At 41.4% G+C, this 22120-nt stretch overlaps 1 protein-coding gene and 1 long non-coding RNA gene across 2 annotated transcripts in view; one reads left to right on the top strand and one right to left on the bottom strand.

Annotated features, from left to right (window-relative positions):
* Positions 1 to 21969, bottom strand: part of trpm4a (transient receptor potential cation channel, subfamily M, member 4a) — a 22328-nt gene extending 359 nt beyond the window's left edge. The window contains exons 1-29 of the mRNA XM_062984751.1: positions 21898 to 21969; positions 19308 to 19375; positions 18124 to 18292; positions 17754 to 17934; positions 17171 to 17334; positions 15847 to 16024; positions 14751 to 14815; positions 14222 to 14446; positions 13039 to 13141; positions 12468 to 12586; positions 11340 to 11600; positions 11153 to 11254; positions 10075 to 10203; positions 9846 to 9975; positions 9594 to 9739; positions 9271 to 9383; positions 8880 to 8960; positions 8694 to 8786; positions 8539 to 8585; positions 7556 to 7791; positions 6973 to 7088; positions 6426 to 6558; positions 5746 to 5920; positions 5493 to 5658; positions 4749 to 4930; positions 3547 to 3679; positions 3325 to 3397; positions 1932 to 2025; positions 1 to 158 (exon numbers count right to left, since the gene is read on the bottom strand). The exon at positions 1 to 158 is cut by the window's left edge and continues 359 nt beyond it. Of these exons, the coding sequence (XP_062840821.1) occupies positions 124 to 158; positions 1932 to 2025; positions 3325 to 3397; positions 3547 to 3679; positions 4749 to 4930; positions 5493 to 5658; positions 5746 to 5920; positions 6426 to 6558; positions 6973 to 7088; positions 7556 to 7791; positions 8539 to 8585; positions 8694 to 8786; positions 8880 to 8960; positions 9271 to 9383; positions 9594 to 9739; positions 9846 to 9975; positions 10075 to 10203; positions 11153 to 11254; positions 11340 to 11600; positions 12468 to 12586; positions 13039 to 13141; positions 14222 to 14446; positions 14751 to 14815; positions 15847 to 16024; positions 17171 to 17334; positions 17754 to 17934; positions 18124 to 18292; positions 19308 to 19375; positions 21898 to 21951 (3771 nt within the window). The 5' untranslated portion in view covers positions 21952 to 21969 and the 3' untranslated portion in view covers positions 1 to 123. The remainder of the gene's footprint in view (positions 159 to 1931; positions 2026 to 3324; positions 3398 to 3546; positions 3680 to 4748; positions 4931 to 5492; positions 5659 to 5745; positions 5921 to 6425; positions 6559 to 6972; positions 7089 to 7555; positions 7792 to 8538; positions 8586 to 8693; positions 8787 to 8879; positions 8961 to 9270; positions 9384 to 9593; positions 9740 to 9845; positions 9976 to 10074; positions 10204 to 11152; positions 11255 to 11339; positions 11601 to 12467; positions 12587 to 13038; positions 13142 to 14221; positions 14447 to 14750; positions 14816 to 15846; positions 16025 to 17170; positions 17335 to 17753; positions 17935 to 18123; positions 18293 to 19307; positions 19376 to 21897) is intronic.
* LOC134300107 (uncharacterized) lies at positions 4805 to 6644 on the top strand. Its single transcript, XR_010007304.1, has 2 exons — positions 4805 to 6354; positions 6459 to 6644. It is a non-coding gene; the product is annotated as an uncharacterized LOC134300107 (long non-coding RNA).
* Positions 21970 to 22120: the final 151 nt, after the last annotated feature.

A 22120-nucleotide genomic window follows, 5' to 3' on the forward strand; every position in this document is an offset into this window, starting at 1 on the left:
AATATAAACATATATTTGTTTCCCATGACGATCGCTGAGACACTATCAGCATGTGGGTGCATGCTTTTGCACGGATGTTTGATCGACAGTCCTCCATTTTGGGGTCTTTTGATTCCCGTTGGCTCAGGTGGTTGAAGTTGAGGAGGTCGGGTCCACGTCTGAAACACAGAACAAGACCAGATTAGATCAGCCTTAATGCTTAAGGTGAAGCTTCAGTGTTATTAGGTACTTTTTTGGGGTCCTGTTATATCACTTTCTATTAAATATGTAACATACAGCACATCGGTTTAATAAAAGGTTCCTTTCGTGACTGCATTTGTGACAGAAAAACATATTCTTTTGATTAAAATACTAGCTTTTGCACCCAAGGGTCCAAAAATGCTGGTCCAATTCTTATTTAATGAGATAAAATATAAAAGCACTGCTGTTGACCTCACTATCCTTATGCAACAGGATCAGCTGGGTGGTCAGGATTAAAATCTGTGCTAGCAGTACCTCAAAAGTAAATGAAATCAAAAGATAGCTATAGACAGCTAGTGCCAAAAGAGAGGAAAAGGCAGGTTCTGAGTGAAGAAACAAGAGATTTAACTGGCAGACGGATACAGTGAGCATCAGGTTACTCCCATCCTTTCATAAGAACGAGGTAAAGAACCAGACAATGGGAATAAACAGAGGGCATAAAAGTGTTTCCACTAAATTGGATAGTCATGCAAATGTCACTCAACAACCGTGGGATGTGATGTACAGAAAAAATTGGGCTTAGAAGTAAAGAAGTAAAGAAGGCTAAGGTTTGCAAAAGACAGATCAACAATGTCACAGCCAGCACCTTGGAAAATGGATGGGCACAAACCATGAAACAAAGCCAAAACAAGTGTCATAAAAACACCCAACAGCAGAGTGAAAGACTGGTGGAGAACATGCCAAGACGCATAAAAGCTGTAATTGAAAATTAGGGTAATTCCACCAAATATTAATTTCTGAACTTGCCCAAAGTTAAAATATTTGCGTTGTGTTCTTTAAAAATATATATGAACTTGCTTCTGTTGCAGTGCTGAAGTCTGAAAACACTGCATCTTTTTATTAATTGACCAGTATTGCAAATAAATGCATTAAATGACTGTGTAAATGTTTGTACTCAGAATTCAAGAGAAATAAAAAATAAAACCAGAATATATGGGAGCTAAAAGGACATGTTATATGTATATTTTTTTATATATTATATTTTTATATGTCAAGTTCAGCAAATGAACATGACATTTTACTGAAAAGTTTGTGCGATGTGATGGTTGTTAATTTTTTACTTTATTTTTTACTTTAAAACGTTAAACTGATTTGTGGGTGTTAAAACTTTTGTATAAGACTGTATATAAGTATAAAGAGTGGTCGCACCACCAGACATTTTCTAGGTGATGGATTGATTGTCCTGTCTAAATATGTACATCAACATCATCACCATTTCTCTGATATGACTTTTTCACTTTTATTTTTAAATCATTTCAGTTGAAGGTCGCCTGTGATAACCAGAATCTGATAAATACGCGACACACCATTGGGTGTTGGTACGTTGGGCGTACCGCTTGTACGGCGGTGGCAGAGCTTCGGTGGGTCTGATCAGAGTCTTCTATAGACATGCTGAATATAAATCAGTTCTAGATGGCCTGTCTTAGCAATGTGCAAATATAAGGCCGATCTAAAATAAGCACAAGTCTGTTAAGTCACTGAGAAACTTAAAGCCTAGAAATGCTGCCGCAGTAAGACGGATCGGGCACAGTTTCAACAAGTGAGAGAGAGAGAGAGAGAGAGAGAGAGAGAGGAAGAGAGAGAGAGAGAGAGAGAGAGGAAGAGAGAGAGGAAGAGAGAGAGAGAGGAAGAGAGAGAGAGAGAGAGAGAGAGAGAGAGAGAGAGAGAGAGAGAGAGAGAGAGAGAGGTACCTCGCTGTTGAGGTGGACTGCGAGTCTGTTTGAACATGTCACTCTGTGCCAGTCCTTCCATTATCCATGCGAGGGAGCTCGAGCAAAACTCCAACTGGAACAAAAACATATTCAAACAAAAACCAGTTATACCTGATCCTGGTCAGGGTCACGCTGGGTCAGGAGCAACCCGAAAACATGTGACACCAGGCTGACATACAACCTGGAAAGGGTGCCAACCAATCGCAGGGCAACAACTAACTAACTAACTAACTCACTCACACACACACTGACACTCTCACACTCACCCTCACACTCACTCACGCACTCTCACGCACGCTCACACACATTTACATTTTCAGCATTTAGCAGACGCTTTTATCCAAAGCGACTTACAGTACTGAGACAGTACAGTCTAAGCAATTAAGGGTTAAGGGCTTTGCTCAAGTGCCCAACAGCAGCAACCTGGCAGTGGTGGGGCTTGAACCAGCAACCTTCTGATTACTAGTCCAGTACCTTAACCACTAGGCTACAACTGCCCTCACACCAATTCAAAAGAGCTAAAGAAGTAAGTATACAATTAGAAACTAAAAATGGACAAAAGTATTTGGACACCCCTACTAATTACTGAATTCATGTGTTTCAGCCTCAACAGTTGCTAACAGGTGCAATAAATCAGCTATATAAAGGAAATGTATATGTTTCCAGTTTTGCAGCAACAGTTTGGGGAAGGTCCTTTCCTCTAAAACGACAAAACACAAGAAAATCTCGGTTTAAAGAAAGTGTAATGTCCTGCACAGAGCCTTGACCTCAGCCCCACCCAACAGCTCTGTTATGAACTGAAACATCAACCCTGAAATGGGATGTCCAACAGGCTCATGGTCAGGTGTCAAATACTTTTAACAATATAAAGTATATCAGTTTGAAAAGGGATATAAAGCCATTTCAAAGCCTCTGGGAGGAAGAGAACATAATCTGTGTGTGTGATGAAGCAAAAGAATATAGGTCTTATAAAAGACCTTGTTATAAATAGAGGTCTTTATACTCTGAGAAGAACATGCTGAAATTCATTCACAGTTTTGTGCCCAGAGGGTAGTTATTTTTTCTTTTCTAAATGAAGTAAATTATGTTTGAGTTCACTTTGTGTGACAGATCTACAGAGACCAACGGCATCATCAAACGTGGGTGCAATTAATTTTTCACAGTGCTGTGAAGTCAAAGCACTGATCCATTACCAAATATAACCCGAGCTGACAGGGTGTGTGTGGGTCAGGGTGTCGGAGACGATGAGATGATGGACGATTTGCACTCTGCTGAGTCGGCAAACAGCAGCTGCTGCAGAAATCAGCTGCCCGTACGTCCACATGTACAGTACACAACACGAGGGTATAGGAACCGAGACAAAACCACCTACATCAGACTCCAACGTCCTCAACCTGCGGTCGTGGTCTCGAATCTCCGCCATCTGCTTCAGCACGTTGTCCACCCTACACACACACACACACACAATTCAGCAAGCCTGGACATTCTTCGTGTCTCCTGTTCTCCCATACGTACGTAATAGGAGCCGCCGCAGAGAGGCTCCTGAAATAGTGCAATCCTATGGATAAGGGAATGAAAACCAAGAGCTACTGACTTGCTTGAGGTGCGCTTGAGTCGCTCCGAGTCGCTGTCGCGCAGTTTCTTGCCCTGCGTCGAGAGTAGAATCTCCTTCTGTAATATCTCCCATGTGTTCAGCTTACTGGCCTTTCTGCCACGCAGGTCCAGCACTGACAGAAATGAAGACACACAGCAATAAACGACTGCTCATGCTCATTGCTCATGTTCTTATTTAACATCAGGTTCTGCAGGACCTGATCAGTCAGTTCTGGTTTTCTTTTTACATGAGATGGACCATTCTGAAAATTTTGGGCCGATGCTGACATCTGATACATCTTACATACATATTTATCCATGTCAGCATTCAGCGGGGGCCAAAAGTCTGAGATTACTAGTAAAAATTAATTTATTTATGCATAATAAACAAAATTTAAGCTAAAAGTTAAGATATACACCAACCAGACATAACATTATGACCACTGACAGGTGAAGCGAATAACACTGATTATCTCTTCATCACGGCACCTGTTAGTGGGGGGGATATATTAGGCAGCAAGTGAACATTTGATCCTCAAAGTTGATGTTAGAAGCAGGAAAAATGACCCAAGGGCCCAATTGTGATGGCTAGACGACTGGGTCAGAGCATCTCCAAAACTGCAGCTTATGTGGGCTGTTCCCGGTCTGCAGTGGTCAGTATCTATCAAAATTGGTAAACCGGCGACAGGGTCATGGGCGGCCAAAGCTCATTGATACACGTGGGGAGTGAAGGCTGGCCCGTGTGGTCCAATCTAACAGACGAGCTACTGTAGCTCAAATAGCTGAAGAAGTTCATGCTGGTTCTGATAGAAAGGTGTCAGAATACACAGAGCATCACAGTTGCAGGGCTGTTTTGGCAGCAAAAGGGGGACCAACACAATATTAGGAAGGTGGTCATAATGTTATGCCTAATCTGTGTATATTAATTAGTGATTAGTGACATTAGTGACACTAGAGGGTAGAGCTTTAAATTATCAATCGGAAGATTGCAGCCACTGTTGGGTCCTTGAGCAAGGCCCTTAACCCTGTCTGCTCAAGAGTCGCTGTACAATAACTGATCCTGCGCTCTGACCCAAGCTTCCAAACAAGCTGGGATATTCGGAAAAAGAATTATCATACTGTACACACGTGTATATGTAGTTATGACAATGACAAATAAAGGCATCATATTATATTCTATTCCGAAACCTTTGAAATACTTACTGAAGTGTTTGATCTTGATCGAAGGCACTTTGCGGATGTTTCTCTTGATGAAGAGGCGGATGTGGGAGATGATGATGAAGGGAGGTGCCAGGCACGGTCGAGAATGATACTCCACTATCAGGTTGTAGCGCTGGAACTTCCAGTGCACGTCGCTGTGCTCCTGGACTTTACTGAACGTGTAGCTGCACACAGACACCAAGAGAGACAGACACTTACTGACCAGCGGCAATCTACAGTCAGGTCATTCATACAGTCATTTTCCCTGGGGACAAAGTATTTTTGTCTATTTAAGTCTGTCTGTGCCTGTCTGTCTGTCCATGTATGTCTGTCCGTCTGTGTCTGTCTGTCTCTATTCATATCTGTCTGTCGATCCATGTCTGTCTGTTCCTGTTCATGTCTGTCTGTCTGTCTCTTTCTGTTCCTGTCCGTGTCTGTCTCTGTTCGTCCATATCTGTCTGTCTGTCCATGTCCCTGTCTGTCAGTCTGTGTCTGACCATGTATGTCTACCTGTCTGTCCATCCATGTCTGTCTGTCTCTCACTATCAAACTTCATTTACAAACACACTAACATATCGCAAATCCACTATTTCCAGTCAGACAGTCTAATACTAAACCCACTATACTCATCAAACACTAAAACCCATTAAACCCAGTATACTGAGAATCACTAAACACTGAGCTCACAGACACTAAACACACTATAGCAGTGTGTGAATATAATATAAACCCGAAGCAGCCTGATACCTGAACATGGCAATGAGCAGATTCAGTAGCAGGACGTTGGTCACCAGCAGGTACACGGACAGCAGGATGAGCACCAGCCAGTTCGCCTCGGACTGGGGACAGGGTTCATCTCCTAGCTCTATAAGGGTCACGTTGGTCGTGCAGGGCTTGTGTGTCCTCCTGTAGGCTGCGAAATTCAGAAACAATCACGGAATCGTCAGCACAGGTTAGAACGTAAGAGCTCGCGATCGTGATTCTGTATTCATACACGCACCATCAATTTCTTCCAGGGGTATCTGGCCGAAGATGTGCAGGTACGGCCTGTAGAAGACTCTGCGAATGACCCAGTAAGGTCGGGGGTCGTAGGAGTATATTAGCGCCTGATTGGCTACGCCGTAGGCCAGCAGCCAGACGCCCAGGAAGAACAGGAAGAAGAACACGTCCTTTACCTGGATGAATAAAAGGAACAAATAGAAACAGTTAATCATGCATGGCTGAATGTAAAATTGTGAATCTGATGTTGTCGATAAGACGTGTTTGGTGTCCAATGTTTGCTTCTTTAGTTTAGTTACATCAAAGCTGTAAGACTTCAAGTCTATTTAATGCCCAAATCTTCTCAAACAACATTGTTAAAGCTGTATTAGGCAATATTTGGATCGTATTTACTATTACAAACTGTGTGGACTAGACTAGTTGTTTTGTTTACGTCCTGTTAGTCTAGCACAGACTTAAAATGAACCACTCAGCAAAAATACCATGATAGTCCACGACTGGAGTCCAAACTGGAGTGATTACCCAGACAGAGCCTTACGGAAAGACTGAATGGAGGCTGTTAAAGCCACAAAGGGGCAAAGGGGCAAAGGGGATGCCCAGAAAACTCATGGTAAGGCGTTCACATTAACATTACTGGTTAGTTTATTTCACTAAAAAAATATTAACCAATTTGCTTCTCACCATTTTCCCAACGATGATGATTTTGGGTCCCAGATGTTTGTTGACGGCAAAGATGTGAATGAGTCGAAGAGTGAAGACCATGTAGTCCACGCACAGTATCGAACGGCCAAACTCATACGACCAAGGAAACATCCTGCAGCATGCATTCAGAGTTTAGTAAAGAAAACATTAACAAGTATACATAAATATATTATGCATATTAAAACATATTAACATGTGTGTTGTCTTGAGTGTTGTTCTTTAGATATAAGATTTTTCTTGTAGTCTTTGGTATTGCAATAGATTGTCGCTGCTGTAAGTATTAAGAACATTTACATTTGATTGAAATGGATATATGGTCGGTATAACTGAATGGAGGAGCTACCCCTCTTTCAAGATGTGTGTGTGTGTGTTAACCATGTGTGTCCGATGTCACATCTGGTATAAACCATATGTTTTTCTGGCTGTATTTTTATTTGGGAGTAAATGTCCGACATAAGTTTATTTTCGCTTTGGGTGTTCCGGATTAAAACATAACATTATAATTCTAATAAACAAACAAACAAACCTGCAGATGAGGCCAATAACGAAGAGCACCATGGCCGTGAGATCACACTTGTTCCACATGTCCTGGATATAAAGCTTCATACTCTGAGTCAAACTGGTGGAACCTAAAACAAAGGTCTGACAGACCAACACAAGTTGTGTGTGTGATGATATTCAGCTGTTTTGAGAACCGAATGTAACATTAACATGAATACATCTGCATTCAAATTAGTGGTTATAACACAATGTGTGGTCTAAAGTATTTGGTGTACACCTGACCATGAGCCTGTCAGGCATCCAATCTCAAAAACAATTGGAGTTAAAATAAAGTCACCACAAAGTGAGCGTTTTGATTACCGACAGCCGCTCTTCTAAGAAAGCCTCTCACAAGACTTTGAAGTGTGTCTGTGGGAATTTGGGCCCATTCAGTCAAAAGGTGACAGTATTTGTATGGCTGGGCACTGATGTGGTTTCAGTTCATTCCAGAGCTGTTGAGCTGGGGCTGAGGTCAGGGCTCTGTGCAGCACACTGGAGTTTATTTAAATCAATCTTTAGGTCACGTGTGTGTGTGTGATTGATATATGACGTGTATGGGTTCGCCGTACCTGTCGAATCTCCTCGCAGACCAGAGTGAACACCCAGAAGTATAACAGGCACTCTAAGGGGGCGGGACCTTTTGGTGGCGGTGGCTTAAAGTCGACCAATAGTATATAAGCAAACAAGAAGAGGAAGAGGAAGTACATCATGACGTTCCCCAGGAACGAGGTAACGGGGGCGAACCAGAACTGCCGCCATCGCTGCACGATGAAAGGGTATTTTGGAGGGCGTGGTGGTGTTACACCTGCAACAGATTTATTTTAGTCATGTTTGTAAGGTTTAGCTCATAGTACAAGTTGAACAAGCAACCAATCACACACTCAGCTATCAGTCACGACACTTATATGAGACCTGACTGCTTGTTTGTTGTTATAACCCCATGTCTGTTGTACTTTGGTTGAGTGCTTTTTAATTCTGAGACTTTTCTAAACCTTTGCTGGGTCATTTACTCATCACTCATTATGATTTACTATAGCTGGTGACTTCTGTTTGACAGCGCCCATAAAAACTACAAGAAACACATTAAGGTCTCCTGCCAAAGTCATAAAAACCAGAGCTGTCACCCTATACCACGAGGGAACTTGTCTGGATGGTCAGAGGTAATCCAAAACCCACCAAAAAACAAGTCTGCAATGAATTAGAAACTGCTGGATTATGAGCGACACTGTTCACAGTCAAGCAGTCTTTTCATTACCACAACCGCTGAGACTTGCATTATTTCAATACGGATTCTGCATATACATTCGTATGTATATGACCAAGTAATACAAAGGGCAGTTGCAGCCTAGCGGTTAAGGGACTGGACTAGTAATCAAAAGGTTGCTGGTTCAAGCCCCACCACTGCCAGGTTGCTGCTGTTGGGCCCTTGAGCAAGGCCCTTAACCCTCAATTGCTCAGACTGTATACTGTCTCTGTACTGTAAGTCGCTTTGGATACAGGCGTCTGCTAAATGCTGAAAATGTAAATGTAAATCATAACCTTAAACACGTACGTTTAGTATCGGAGGTTAAAGGAGCTTTTTCCGCTGGAGGTTCTTCACTGTAAAACACACAGATCAAACACTGATTAATACACTGATTAATACACATTTTCTGCTTTATTACTGCCTCTATAAAGTGCATAAAACTGCTAAGAAATCCTGATTACATGCATGAGTTGTCCTGAACTTCATGTGCATTATCTGTATTATCTGCAGCATCTCCACCCTGTGTGAGGTCTTCAGCTTTACTGTCCTCCTCCCTACCAAACCAAGAGGGGAAAAACCGAACAATTGAAGCATCTCATAACTTTTACTCTATGCATAATAGCTTAAATTAAAGTGGTGCTTATTACAGGTGATGTGTAATTTCCGCCAGGGAGAAAGCTGTCATGTCGGTGTCCTCCAGGCCGTCCGTGTGTCTGTGCTGATGCTCCCTGAAAGAACAGCATGAGCAGAATAAATAGCAGGTACCACATTTTCCTGAATTTGTGTCAGAATATATGACGTCTCTCTGCAGCGCAAAAGTATTTATGTTCCCTCTGAAGATTTTGAAAGACGAGAACCAAACACACAGCGCATGAAAGAGGAGCTACAGACCCTCAATCTTTACCAACCATGTAGGTGCAACAATAATAAAGTAAACCAAGTGGCTGTTCATGCTGAATGATAATGGACGTGTGATTTTCCCCCTTTTGCACTCGGATGATGAAGGATGGGAGAAGACACGTGAACTCGGGTCCTGACCTGAAGGTGATGAGGTTGGTGTAGATGAGAGGAGGCATGAAGAACGCCATGATGAGCTTCCACACTTCAGTCCTGCTGTGCATGTCACCCCACCAGATCTGAGCCAACAACGTCTGTTCAAAAGAACAAAAAAAAACAATCCATATCAGAGTCATATCTCAGTCAAGAAGAGGTTCTGCAGAGTTTCAGGTTTTTCCGACTCCCAAACCCGCCGACTTCAGCATATGAGACGTTTCAAGTCTTCATGTGCTGGACGGAGGGTTTTGGGAGCAGAGAAACATGACAACTGTGAAGGATGCAAAATTATTCCTGTAGCTTCGGACCTGCACTCCGTCGTGGCTAAAGAAGAGTCGCGCTTCGGCTGCTGTGGCCATCTGTAAGCAGGTAGCCCCGCCCCAGAAGGGCGACATCCTGATGAGGAGGGTGAAGGAGCGGTTCTCGTTGTTCTGGTAGCAGGAGCTGAACATGTCTGTAGAGGAAAGAGGGTTCATACAGTCAACCACAGTGTCCCTATAACAACACCACTGTATTGTATTATTGTTATAATGTGTATACCGTCGTGTTTGTTTGCTCACCGTGGGCCAGGTTCTCAAACCTCTGTGCCAGTTCCTTCATGGACATCTTGGTCTCGTTCTCGCTCTCCAGCTTGCACAGTTCCCTCAGTATCTTACAGCCGCTGAGAGCGTTCATCACCGACTCCCCCGCCTAAACAAAAAAAGGAAAAACATACAGGAGGCTAAACGTCAATCAGATTTAGCATTTCATCAAGATTTAAATTTTCTTTTAATGAAGAAGCATCCTTACCATCTCCCAAAAATACATGGCCATATCGCTGCGGTTCTGCAGAACGGCCCAGATAAACAGCGAGGACCAGGGGTAGTCACACCGCTCATTTCGGTACGGGCAGTCGCTTTTCAGAAGCCGATTCATGAGCTGTGAGATGAGAGATAAACACATACACATTCAGTACTAAACTCCTGGAAAAGTAAAGTTTGCTTGAATTTGGACATTATCACCCACGTTCCAAAATACAATCCATCGCAGGGCTTCAGTGAAATATTTCCTGCCTTTTAGACATAGCCAATCACGTCTGTGTAGACACCCAGCCAGCTGATAGACACGGGTTCGAATCTCAGCATTGTTTGTATCGTAATAAACCAATGTGTTACCCAAAGGCCTTAGTCATATAGTGTACATTTAAAAGTCCTTGTTCTTGAAAGCGAGTGGCACAGTGGAGAGCTGTGTCACCTCACAGCAAGAGCAGGCCTTTTTGTGTGGAATTAGCATGTTCTCCTTGTGTTCGCTTGGGTTTCCTTGCTCTGCGTGCATGAATGGATTGATGGAGGTACAGAAGTGAATGGATGGATAGATGGATGGGTGGATGGGTGGAGGCAAAGAGATGGATGGATGGATAGATGGAGGAAAAGAAATGGATGGATGGATGAATGGATAAATAATATAAAGAGGTGAATGGATGGATTAGGTATAGAGGTTAAAGGATGGATATAAGGAGATGGATGGATATAAAGAAGTGGGTGGATGGATGGATGGATATAAGAAGATGGATGGATATAAAGAAGTGGGTGGATGGATGGATGGATGGATATAAAGAGGTGGGTGGATGGATGGATATAAAGAAGTGGGTGGATGGATGGATGGATGGATGGATATAAAGAGGTGGGTGGGTGGATGGATGGATATAAAGAAGTGGGTGGATGGATGGATGGATGGATATAAAGAAGTGGATGGATGGATGGATGGATGGATATAAAGAGGTGGGTGGGTGGATGGATGGATGGATGGATGGATATAAAGAGGTGGGTGGGTGGATGGATGGATGGATGGATGGATATAAAGAGGTGGGTGGGTGGATCCTTCGTACCTTCGAAGCTTTCCTTGAACTTGATCTGGCGTCCAGCTTGAGCAACTTGTAATAAAACGGCTGGCAGAGTCCACAGAAAATATCAGCCAGCAGCCGTGAAACCTGGAACACAAAAATAAAGCAGATTTAGCCCCAGAAGCAGGACATATAAAAAAAATCAGATCTTCCTGTAGAAGCAAGTCTTTACCTCAAAAAGGGTGATTTTGTGTCTGCTGTTCAGCGGGATCTCGTCTCCGTGCTCGGCCGAGCTCGACGTGCGCCTTTCCTTCAGCAGCTTGTGCAGCAGCGTGTAGGCCAGGGTGCCGCTGGACAGAGACTGGTACAGTCCCTCCAAACGCTCGTACGTCAGGTATTCGAAAATGTTCAAACCGTTCTCAATAAAGAGACGCACGAACTGGGGCTTGTTGTTCACCAGAGCATCCATCATGGGGTCAGTCAGGTCCTTTTCCTGCCAAAAAAACATGTAAAGTCACATGATCTGAGAAAGAAGAATCGTGTTTTTTATGATTTGGACTTAAGGCCACTTCAGGATTATGTACTGAAAAATAATACTGACCAACTATCTACACAGACCAATACTTGTGAAGTGAAGGTTGATGTGAGCATCCCTCCGCGTACTCTATAGTAATTAATCATATCCCAGTTTGTGTCAAGCACTGTGCGGCGCCCCTGGAGCAGACAGGGTTAAGGGCCTTGCTCAAGGGCCCAACAGTGGCTGCATGGCAGAGCGTGGATTCGAACCAACAAGCTCTGCCCACTAGGCTGCCACCACTACTATTGTATAAAACTGCTGATTCTGAATCAGCAGCTTCGTTCTTGCAAAGCAGCCTTGAAACCAATATGGCAATAAAAGCCTGCTTGACTGGGAACAGTGTCTATTTTGGGTGGTTGCTAGATTTCAGCTAAGCTCCCAGACAAAAGTTATTTCAGCATAAGGTGACAGTTTGGGGTTTTTAACCCCTTTCTGCTAAACCTTATGCTTTTATGCTTCTCTGGTCAAACTAGACCTTTTTATATGGGCACAGAGAAAGTACAGCCTGTATTAAATTCTAATCAGCAAAGACGATGGTCTGCGAGGTAGGAGACCCAAATCTAAGCGCATTAATAATCTAAAAGGTGTTGGTATTCAGGTTAGCAGGCAAATGAGCCAAACTAGTTCTGTTTAAGTGTGTCCAGTCATTTATAAGGTCAGTACAGTGTGTGTCAGGCAGCAGGTATCACATCACACCACAAACAAACACGTGTCGTACAGCGTTTCTAATAAACGTTTTAAATCTACAACATGAGGACTGAGGACGCTTGTCATCTTTCTGACCTCCCACTGGATGTCACCGTTGAACAGCTCACTCTTGGCGATGTCCACTCTGTTCCAGGCTACAGCCAGCTTCAGCTCTTCTGCGTACTCTGTGGCATCACTGCTGGTATGCTTACTGGCTGTACACACACACACACACACACACACACAGAGTTACTGGTTACATAAGATTCATCAGTTCAAGTTTAATATCAAACACAGTCATGGACGATTTTGTATCTCCAGTTCACCTCACTTGCACTTCTTTGGACTGAAACCAGAACTCCCAACACAGACATGGGGAGAACATGCAAACTCCACACAGGAAGGACCCGGACCACCCACCTAGGAATCGAACCCAGGACCTTACTGCTGTGAGGCGACAGTGCTACCCACCGAGCCACCGTGCTGCTTCCATTACCTACTCCAACACTAATGAATTATGAACAATGAATGAGGCCAAACTCAGCGTCTCATTGGCTGCTTTTTGGGAGAAACTATAACTGTTATTCCCACCAGGTGTATTTATAAAAAAAAATCTTCTTGTTCACAGACAGTAGAAATTGATCAGACCTTGTATGTGTGAGCTCACCTCTCACCAGGGCTTTCAGAATAACCGTGTCAAAATCATCAGGTCCCTCCGTGTCTCCATGAAACACTGTGATCAGTGAGCTGTTCTGATAGATGCTCAGAGCCTGGACAGATTAATAAAAATATAACAGTGACATAAAAAACAAACATTTATTCTCGTGCAAAAGTTTGAAATGTGCTGAATTTAACTTAACTTTGCCAAAAAGGCACCACATTTACATTTAAAGTTGATGTGTAAATATCAGGGCTTCCAGACTGCATTTTTATAACATTTAAAGGTGGATTTGATGTATCAGGATTTTAATGCTTTCTAAAACAGTTTAATATTGTACCTGAATGATTGAAACGCTTACTTTCTTCATCTAAAAACACTTTGGAAAGTCAATCAAAGCATTTATGAAAGTCAAATTTGCAAAAGACCCTCTGGTTCGAAAATATACATACATATATAAAAATATACATATATACAAATATACATATATTCCATATATACCGTATACATCTGTTTACCATGTTATATATATATATATACATTCCTCTATCATGTCCATAGCACCTTAATCTGTATCACTTTAACCTGCATAGCACCTTAATCTGCACCTTAATCTGTATATTGTTTTAGCCGTATATCTTGTTTATAGTACATTCAGTAATATACTTCATAGATCTTGTTCATACCACTACTATTTACCCACTGTAAATAATGTATATCATAGATACTGTATAGCCTGCACTTTCTGCTTATTGCACTTCTGGTTAGATTATGCTAAACTGCATTTCGTTGCCTTGTACTTGTACATGTGTAATGACAAAAGTTTAATCTAATCTATCTAATACAGCAACGTATTTATCATATTAGATTATTAAACTGGTGGCTGAAAAGAATCAACATGCTTTTTAACATTGTGTCACCTAGTTCCTTGTTATGATGATGGAATATAACTGGATACTACAGTATAGCTGCACACATATAAATATGGGTGTACACTGGTCTACTGTCAATCAGTAAGATCAGGAAGAAAGTCCAAACTGTCCAGATGCTCATGTGCAATCCAGAAACCTCTGAGACTTTTTACAGAAGTGTGAAACAATCATGTAGTCACAGATAAATAAGTGTAGAAATCATTAAAACCCCCCGAAACATCCATGTCCATTTCAAATCTATATAAACCTGTGAGTCTCACCCGGTCCACCAGTTTATCCAGAGTCTGTTTATTGGGAAAATGCCTCTTCAGGATCTCTTTGACCTGCTCTTTTTGATCAGAGTTGGATTTTTCTTGTCCTTCTCCCTCCGCAGGGGTTGCGCTGGGGCTCAGGTCACTGAGCATCTCCGCAATCATGTCCGCCGCAGGACCCGAACCGCCCAGCACCAACCACGGCATGGACTTCTTCAGAGACTCGTCTATTCTCTGTAGTGTGTGTTACAGAGACAACACAGCATCAGTCAGACAGGTAATAAAAGGTAAGATTTATGGAGTTGGTAAATAACTTCAGTAACTTAAAGTTGGCAGCTTGGGTAAGTAAAGGGCAACATAGAAACGTACTGGTAATATTAGTTTGGCCACTTTTACACTGAAATACACTGAAATACCGCCCCCTAGCGTTCAAAGTTGATACAACAGGCCTATTTTTCTTTATCAATGTACTGTAGTTTCACACAGTATTAAAAAAGTGAGTGAATAATAATAATAATAAAAGAATAAAAACACTCACCTTTAATACAGAAGCCTCTCCAGAAATTAACATACACAACACTGGGATCTCAATGTTACCGCTACCTGTTAAACATACAAAAAAAAAGGACACAAGTGAATTTAATTACAGCTCATTATGTACAAAAAATACAGTCTCACTCATTATCAGTGTGGTCAATTAACTACAACTGTGTGCCTGTCAGCGTCCTTAAGGTAAAGTTCAACCAACTTTGAGAAACTAAGTCAACAGATATATTTGCTTGCTTTTTAGAGTATTGTAAAGCATCCCTGGGTTTGTAATTGAATTTGATAATAATAATAATAATAAATAATCATATTAAATATGGATTAATTAACACATTTAATGTATGCAAACATTACAAGCATGACAAATTATTTTTAAAATAGAAATGCAGTTTGACAAAGGACATCCGGAGAGTCTTGGCTGCTTAAATAAACAACTTGGGTGGAGGGGAAGGAAACAAAGGTTGTTATTTATCATTGACTAGTTACAAAAACAACGACATCAAACATGTCTTTGCAGTTTTGGTTGACTGAATCCTGCTCACTTTGTGATTTACATCTATAAAATTTTACTATAAAATATAAAAAAACATAAATAACAGCTAACAAGTGTCTGCACAGTCTGACAGAGGTGTTCTCATCACATCATTCATGTTCAGGAACACAGAGGAAGGGCAGCAGGGCTCCTACTGAGAGGAACACAAGTATTTCGACCTCAGGCGGTCACCTCCCTTCCTGCTCAGTTTTTTTAGCTCATGTTTTCTTCCCCCTGTTTCGTTCATGAATATGAACTAATCAGCTACTCATTTACTGTTTTTCACTTCCATAACCTGAACGATGAGCGTTAGGAGAGAGACCTGAGATGAGTCGTAATAAAGAAGAAAAGAAGACCTGGTTTAACATGTGAGCTATGATGATTTATTGGTGCATTTAGGAACTTGTGTTGTTAAAGAAAACATTACACACACAGTTCCAGGATCTGTCTGAAATATGAAATCAGAAATGCACATGAGAGCACAGTGGGATGGAACTTATGACCACTGTAGCAAAACAGCAAATCCTTCATTTTAACACGCTGTAACACGTCTCACCTCCTGTTCCGGTCTTCTGAAGCGATATGAAGTTCTCCAGGTTGGCCAGGAAGGTAGCCTCACCGCCTCTGCGCCCTAAACTCCCATCATCCACCAGGAGGAAGGCTTGGTAGTTACTATCCAGGCAGCAGGAGTCATGTAAGCTGTTCTGAAATATGTATCTTGCTGGAAAGCTCCCCTGATCAGCAGGAAAATAATAAAACATTAATACATATCGTAGATGAACGGGAGAACTTCGTCCTAATGATTAATGCTGCAGTCGCACTAAAAACGTCCACAAATCGGGCTGGAAGATTGACAATGTGCAATAAAACTATTTTAGAGAAAATGTAACCATGACTCAGAACTTTGAGATTAGAAGAGCAAGTAAAGTTCTAACATTTTAAAAGCTAAAATATGTTCAGAATAATTCTGTGTGGATGTTCCTATGAGCTGTAATTAAAAACAGCAAAACCAAAACACTGAGTTTTATACTTAGCTTTAGCTAAAAACAATAAGCCTTACCTAAAAAACTACTTTTTTAGCTAGCTTCATAAAAATAACAATGGTTTCTTTTTGTTAGCCTTGGATTGAAACACTTAAATCCCATAAGCTTTAATTATTTATTAATATTATATTAATATTATTAATTATTATGTCTGCCACTCAGGTGGTGCAGCGGTAAAACTCATCAATTTGAAACTCAGCTCTGCCATCCGAGGGCGGCTACATGAACAGCGATTGGCTGTTGTTCATCCAGGGAAGGGAGCCGGATAGGGAGCTCATAACTGGTGCAATTACGACCTCTGCTGGCTGAGTCAAGGAACAATGCTGATCAGAGTGTGGCTCTCCGTACACAAAGCTGATCCGCATATGAACTCGCCTTGTGCAGGTGAAAAGATGGTGGAGCGGGGGTCAGCACCAATACATAGTAAGCATGATAAATTGGATGCGCTAAAAAACAGGAGGAAAGTGAGAAAATGCACAAAAAAACCCATCGTGTCTGCTCATGTTTGCGCTGTACTGCAGCGTGTCTTCAAAGATTGTGTAGCAAAACAGCCAAACTCAAAAATCTCAGATTAAAATTCACCAGCGTTGAATGTTACGTTCACACAGATGAAACGCTTACATCACGAAGCAACTGAAAACGCGTAGTTTAGCTTGTTAGCAAAGATCTGGTGTGCATGGGTGGCTGTGCATGTGTGTGCATGTACGTGTGGAATGTCAGGGTGCGTACACGCATGCAGTCTGGGTAAACACGGCTTGTGAGTCAGCGTTACGTAATCACAGCTACGCTGCATGTGTGTAAAAGAGACTGAACTTCAGTTAAGTTAAAAATCTCCACCTGAGGATTGACTAGCTGTTTGTTGTTGTCCACCAGCCCCCAGGGGGCCACGCCCAGAGCAACCACTTTGGCTTGGGACGTGGCCGTCGCTCCGTGATCCCTCACGGCTTCTCCGACGCAGCGACCTATGCCCTCCCGTAGGCCACTGGAGATGATCCAGGCGCCTAAAAACACAGAAATAAAACTTATCAGTCGTTATGTACATTTAACTGGAAACAAGAGTTACATGAATTAAAGGGATCTAACACAAGACGAAAGCCAAAACAATGTGACGTGGGTGGACAAGACCTTATCAACATTCCTCACGTTCCACAGGACAGGACGAAACACCAGAGTAAAGATTCCTCTAAAAAACTCTACACTGTGTGTAACAGTATTATAATACAAAATCACTCGCACCCACGTGGTGAAGATATCTTATCTACAAGCGCACACAACCGCACACACAACCGCGCACTAGCACACGCCAAGCGTCAATCAGCGGGTGAACTGAACCCAGACGACTCTCATACATACAATTTTATTTCTTCATATTTTAACCTATTAAAAAGCAAAAAGAAAAAAAAAAACGTTTAAATTTCACCTGTGCTTTGGGCAGCTGGCACCAGACCCTGTCTCACCACCTCTCGTACCCAGCTCTTCACTTTCTCCTGGCCCGACCCTCCAACCAATGACAACACCAGGTTGGGTGATGGAAGCTTCCAGGACTCGGTCAGCAGGGTGAAGGCCCATTGAGCCGGGGTGTCGCATGACAGGCGCACAAACTGAGGGCAGAGGGTAACATAGACCATATAGACATATAGTATTTACTATAAGAAGTTTGTTGGATAACTTTTGTTCCTTAATTAAATCTGTACTATAAATTCTGTTTTGACTCAGGTTACCTCTGCACAGTTGGGTTTTCTAAGGTGTTATAAGTGTGTATAAGTTAAAACATCCAGCTTTAGACGTACGTGACGGCTGATCTTAGCAAACTTTAGCTTTCCGTAGGCGTCGGTCGGGAACTCGGACGTGTGCTTGGACCACTCCCATTGAGTTATTATGGCAGTACCAAAATAATCACTGGCAGCTCCCGAGCCGTGGACGTCACGCTTCCCACCACACTGACAGTTTTCTCCATCGCTGGAGAGAACGAGAGAAATCATTTTATCATCAAACACTCACATTTACTTCACGTCAGGTGTAAATATTTAAAAAATATTTAGCACATTCCACAATTTCAGAGCCAGATTCCATTGCTGAGGTCTAGTCCATCTACACCGTCCAGAATATGTTTAGTTCTGGACTGATATTCCACCAACAACCCTAAAATTTTTTCAAAAATGACAAAGATGATAAAATAATTTACATTTACATTTGTAGTATTAAGCAGATGCTTTTATCTAAGCAACATTTGCTTGATTGTGACAGAATACAATCAAGGAATTCAGGGTAAAGAGACTTGCTCAGAAGTGGCAACTTGGCAGTGCTTCTGATTACTAATCCAGTGCCAATGATTTGATTATACTGATAAATGTAGTGATAAGGAACCACATGAGACCACATTTAGTGTGGCTTTACGATCACATTGTTGTTGTGTCTGCAGTGTTACGGTAAAAAAACTGCTGTGCCAGTTTTGCCAGGTTTAAATTAGCATCATAAACAAGGTAAACTGGAATGTGACCAGACTAACACAAACAGGTCATAACTGGTTCCCTATTTTTTGCCGTCAATCATGGTGAACTGTTTTTTTTTATATAAACACACCTATGCTTGGCTTTCTCATGCTTCAATTCCAACATCCTTGTTCAGGTATTAGTAACTTTAACCCAGCGGTCAGACACATAACCGTGGCTGTGATGAGTGACGAATGGACGTCGCTTGTATAATGTGTTTAATTAAACAAAATTGTGCAAAATAATCGACAATGTGCAGGTAAACAGCTCTCTCTCACCTCTGTTGAATTAGAGAGGGGTTACTAAAGCCAAAGTTGACATTAAACGGTAAATGATTTACAATGCTTTTCCCACTAAAGAAATGAACAGGTAAGATCATGTTTCAGCGACATTCCTCACTCTCACGGTTGGACACATCAGCAGCAGCAGCGCCGGAGAGGAACAAACAATAAGCTGCATGTAGCCAAAATGCAGGAACATACCTGAGGGCATCCTGCACGAACGTGGTGCACACTCGCTTCTTCAACACTTTAGGGATCCAGTTCAGAACCTAAAAAGTCAGTGATGTAATCAGTCAGAGATTTTTACACAGACACAATCTGCAGTTCCGGATGTTTGAAAGCAAAACATCCAGAATATCAAAGCAGCCTCAGAAACATTCTGATGACATCTGTCTGGGTATAAAACACGTCAGTAAGACAATTCTCCCTCAATTTTCCTTCAGTCATTCCAATAATCGTGACTCCTTTCTCATCACGGTGTTCAGCTACACCGTTTTCTTCTGTAAAGAATAATCTAGCACTAGTCCAAATACATTTAAAAGCTGCAGCCAAACTAGCCCTATTTATATAGACACTAAGACATGACCAAATATAATCAATCATAATCATTAAGGAGGAATTAGGAGGCAATGTCACGGTGTGAAATTACATTATAGAATGTTCTGCACCACCAAAATGTATAATCTAAGCTGTTGTGTGTGCTTTAAATCAAGCAAATTTTTTTTTCTTTTCTTTGCATTGCATTTCTCTTTGCCGGACAGGGACCAATTCCTACAGAGAGCCTTGACCAGGAGAGGAAATCGTTATTGAAATGGCAATTCCCATCCAGCCTTCCCTCCTTAAGACATGACCAATAGTGTCTGTAGAGCGCCCAAACAAGATTATGGTAGCGCTAGTATTGAGAACCCGGTATTTATGGTGGTGGACGAGCATGTTAGACCGCTGCCCCGACCAAGCGTGTCTGTATCAATACCACCACTGCTTTTGCAAATCTAGCTCACTATATGAAACACATACAAGTAATAAGGCAAGAAAATGAAACCTTTTTATGATTCCTATATTTACAGCGAGTAAAAGAGAATATGTTCTGTCTCAAAGCAGCAAGAAAACACTTTGACCCTGACCAGAATAAAGCACTTAAAACTGACTTGGCTTGTACGTTTGATTTAAAGCTGAACATCATTACAGAGTTATAGAAACTGAATCTAAATGATAATAATAGAAGAATTGATGATAATCAATACTGGATTAAAGAGGATTTGTTCTGGATTAACTGCTATTATCAATGAATGATCCAGAGTGATTGTTTACTTCTAATTCTGATTTTATTGGGATGCTTTACATTCCTTCGAGCACTATGTGGATGATCTATTGTACTTATACTGACTATTGTTATTATATTTTAACTAAATATATTTTTGGTTAGTTAGATATTTAAAGACAGAACCGACCGTGTCCTGTTCATGTTAGCACAGCCTGATGCTCATGGTATTTAAATGAACATTGTACAGCCTGGGTAGTTAACAAAAGCTTTATTCTGTCAGGAAGAAGGAAGTTGAGCATCCTGATATTTAAATAAAAAAAAATACTAGAAGCTATATGGAATAAATGCAAAGCCAAGCTGCAGTATATCAGTAATACAGTTTTGTTCTTAAGTATATTTGCTTCCAGACCCTGAGTTAGCCACTTTGGGGGTTTACTTAAAGCACCTTGCTTTAATTTTTAAAAATATTACTATTTGCATTATGCAAGATTCTGGTAGAGTAGTACTCAACTCATCTATCATTTTCCCCTCAAAAAAATATGCAAAAAGTCTTTTTTTTATTTGGGGGTGAGGAACAATAGCACTTATATTACTAAACATAATAAGTACTCCAGTGAGAGTATTTACACCACCTCATCCCCACCACCTCCACCTCCAATAACTGGTATTTTTCTGGTATTACAGTTAACCAACCAGCACTGCTTCTCTTTAGGATCATGCAACTTTAGACCGAACATGTTAAAGTCATGTAAGGAGTAAAATAGACTGTTGCATCACAATCTGCACTATTGTAAACACTAGTTAGTGTGTTAGTGTGCACTGTTAAAGTACAGGGTAATAATGTGGTGTACTTTTTGGTATGTTAGTATGCAGTTGTTATTGTATCAGACTAGATAGAAAAGTCTGAGTGTATCAGACTAAATAGAAAAGTCTGAGTGTATCAGACTAGATAGAAAAGTCTGAGTGCATCAGACTAAATAATAAGTCTAAGTGCATCAGACTAAACAAAAGTCTGTGTCTATTAGACTAAAGTGAAAAATCTGAGAGTATCAGACTAAATAGAAACTCTCAGTATCCGACTAAATAAAAGGTCTGAGTGTATCAGACTAAATCGAAAAAGTCTGAGAGTATCAGACTAGATAGAAAAGTCTGAGTGTATCAGACTAAACAAAAGTCTGTGTCTGTTAGACTAAAATGAAAAATCTGAGAGTATCAGACTAAATAAGTCCAAGTGCATCAGACTAAACAAAAGTCTGTGTCTATTAGACTAAATAGAAAAAACTGGGAGTATCAGACTAGATAGAAAATCTCAGTATCAGACTAAATAAAAGGTCTAAGTGTATCAGACTAAAGTGAAAAAATTGAGAGTATCAGACTAAATAAAGTCTCAGTATCAGACTAAATAAAGTCTCAGTATCAGACTAAACCGATGTTTGCAAGTCATGTAGGAAAATAAAACCAGTTAAAAGTAAAGACTGGTTATAGGAGGTTATTAGTGTGAAAGTACTGAAGTCTTGCTTTACTAACCGGATCGTTTTTCTCTGCTCGGTCTCCGTCCGCTGTTTTTTCAGACTGATTCATGGTCGCTGTGTGTCCCTGCTCTCCTCCTCTTCCTGCACAGATTTCTTCACAGATTCATCACCTAGTACGGAGATCTTCTTCCCTCCAGCGAGCGCTTCACCGACGGCCATACACCGCACAGGCACACCAGCACAACACCGCACAGACAGCTCCTAAACCTTCCAGCTGA

This window comes from Trichomycterus rosablanca, chromosome 22, assembly GCF_030014385.1.
Source record: "Trichomycterus rosablanca isolate fTriRos1 chromosome 22, fTriRos1.hap1, whole genome shotgun sequence".
Classification (NCBI taxonomy): domain Eukaryota; kingdom Metazoa; phylum Chordata; class Actinopteri; order Siluriformes; family Trichomycteridae; genus Trichomycterus; species Trichomycterus rosablanca.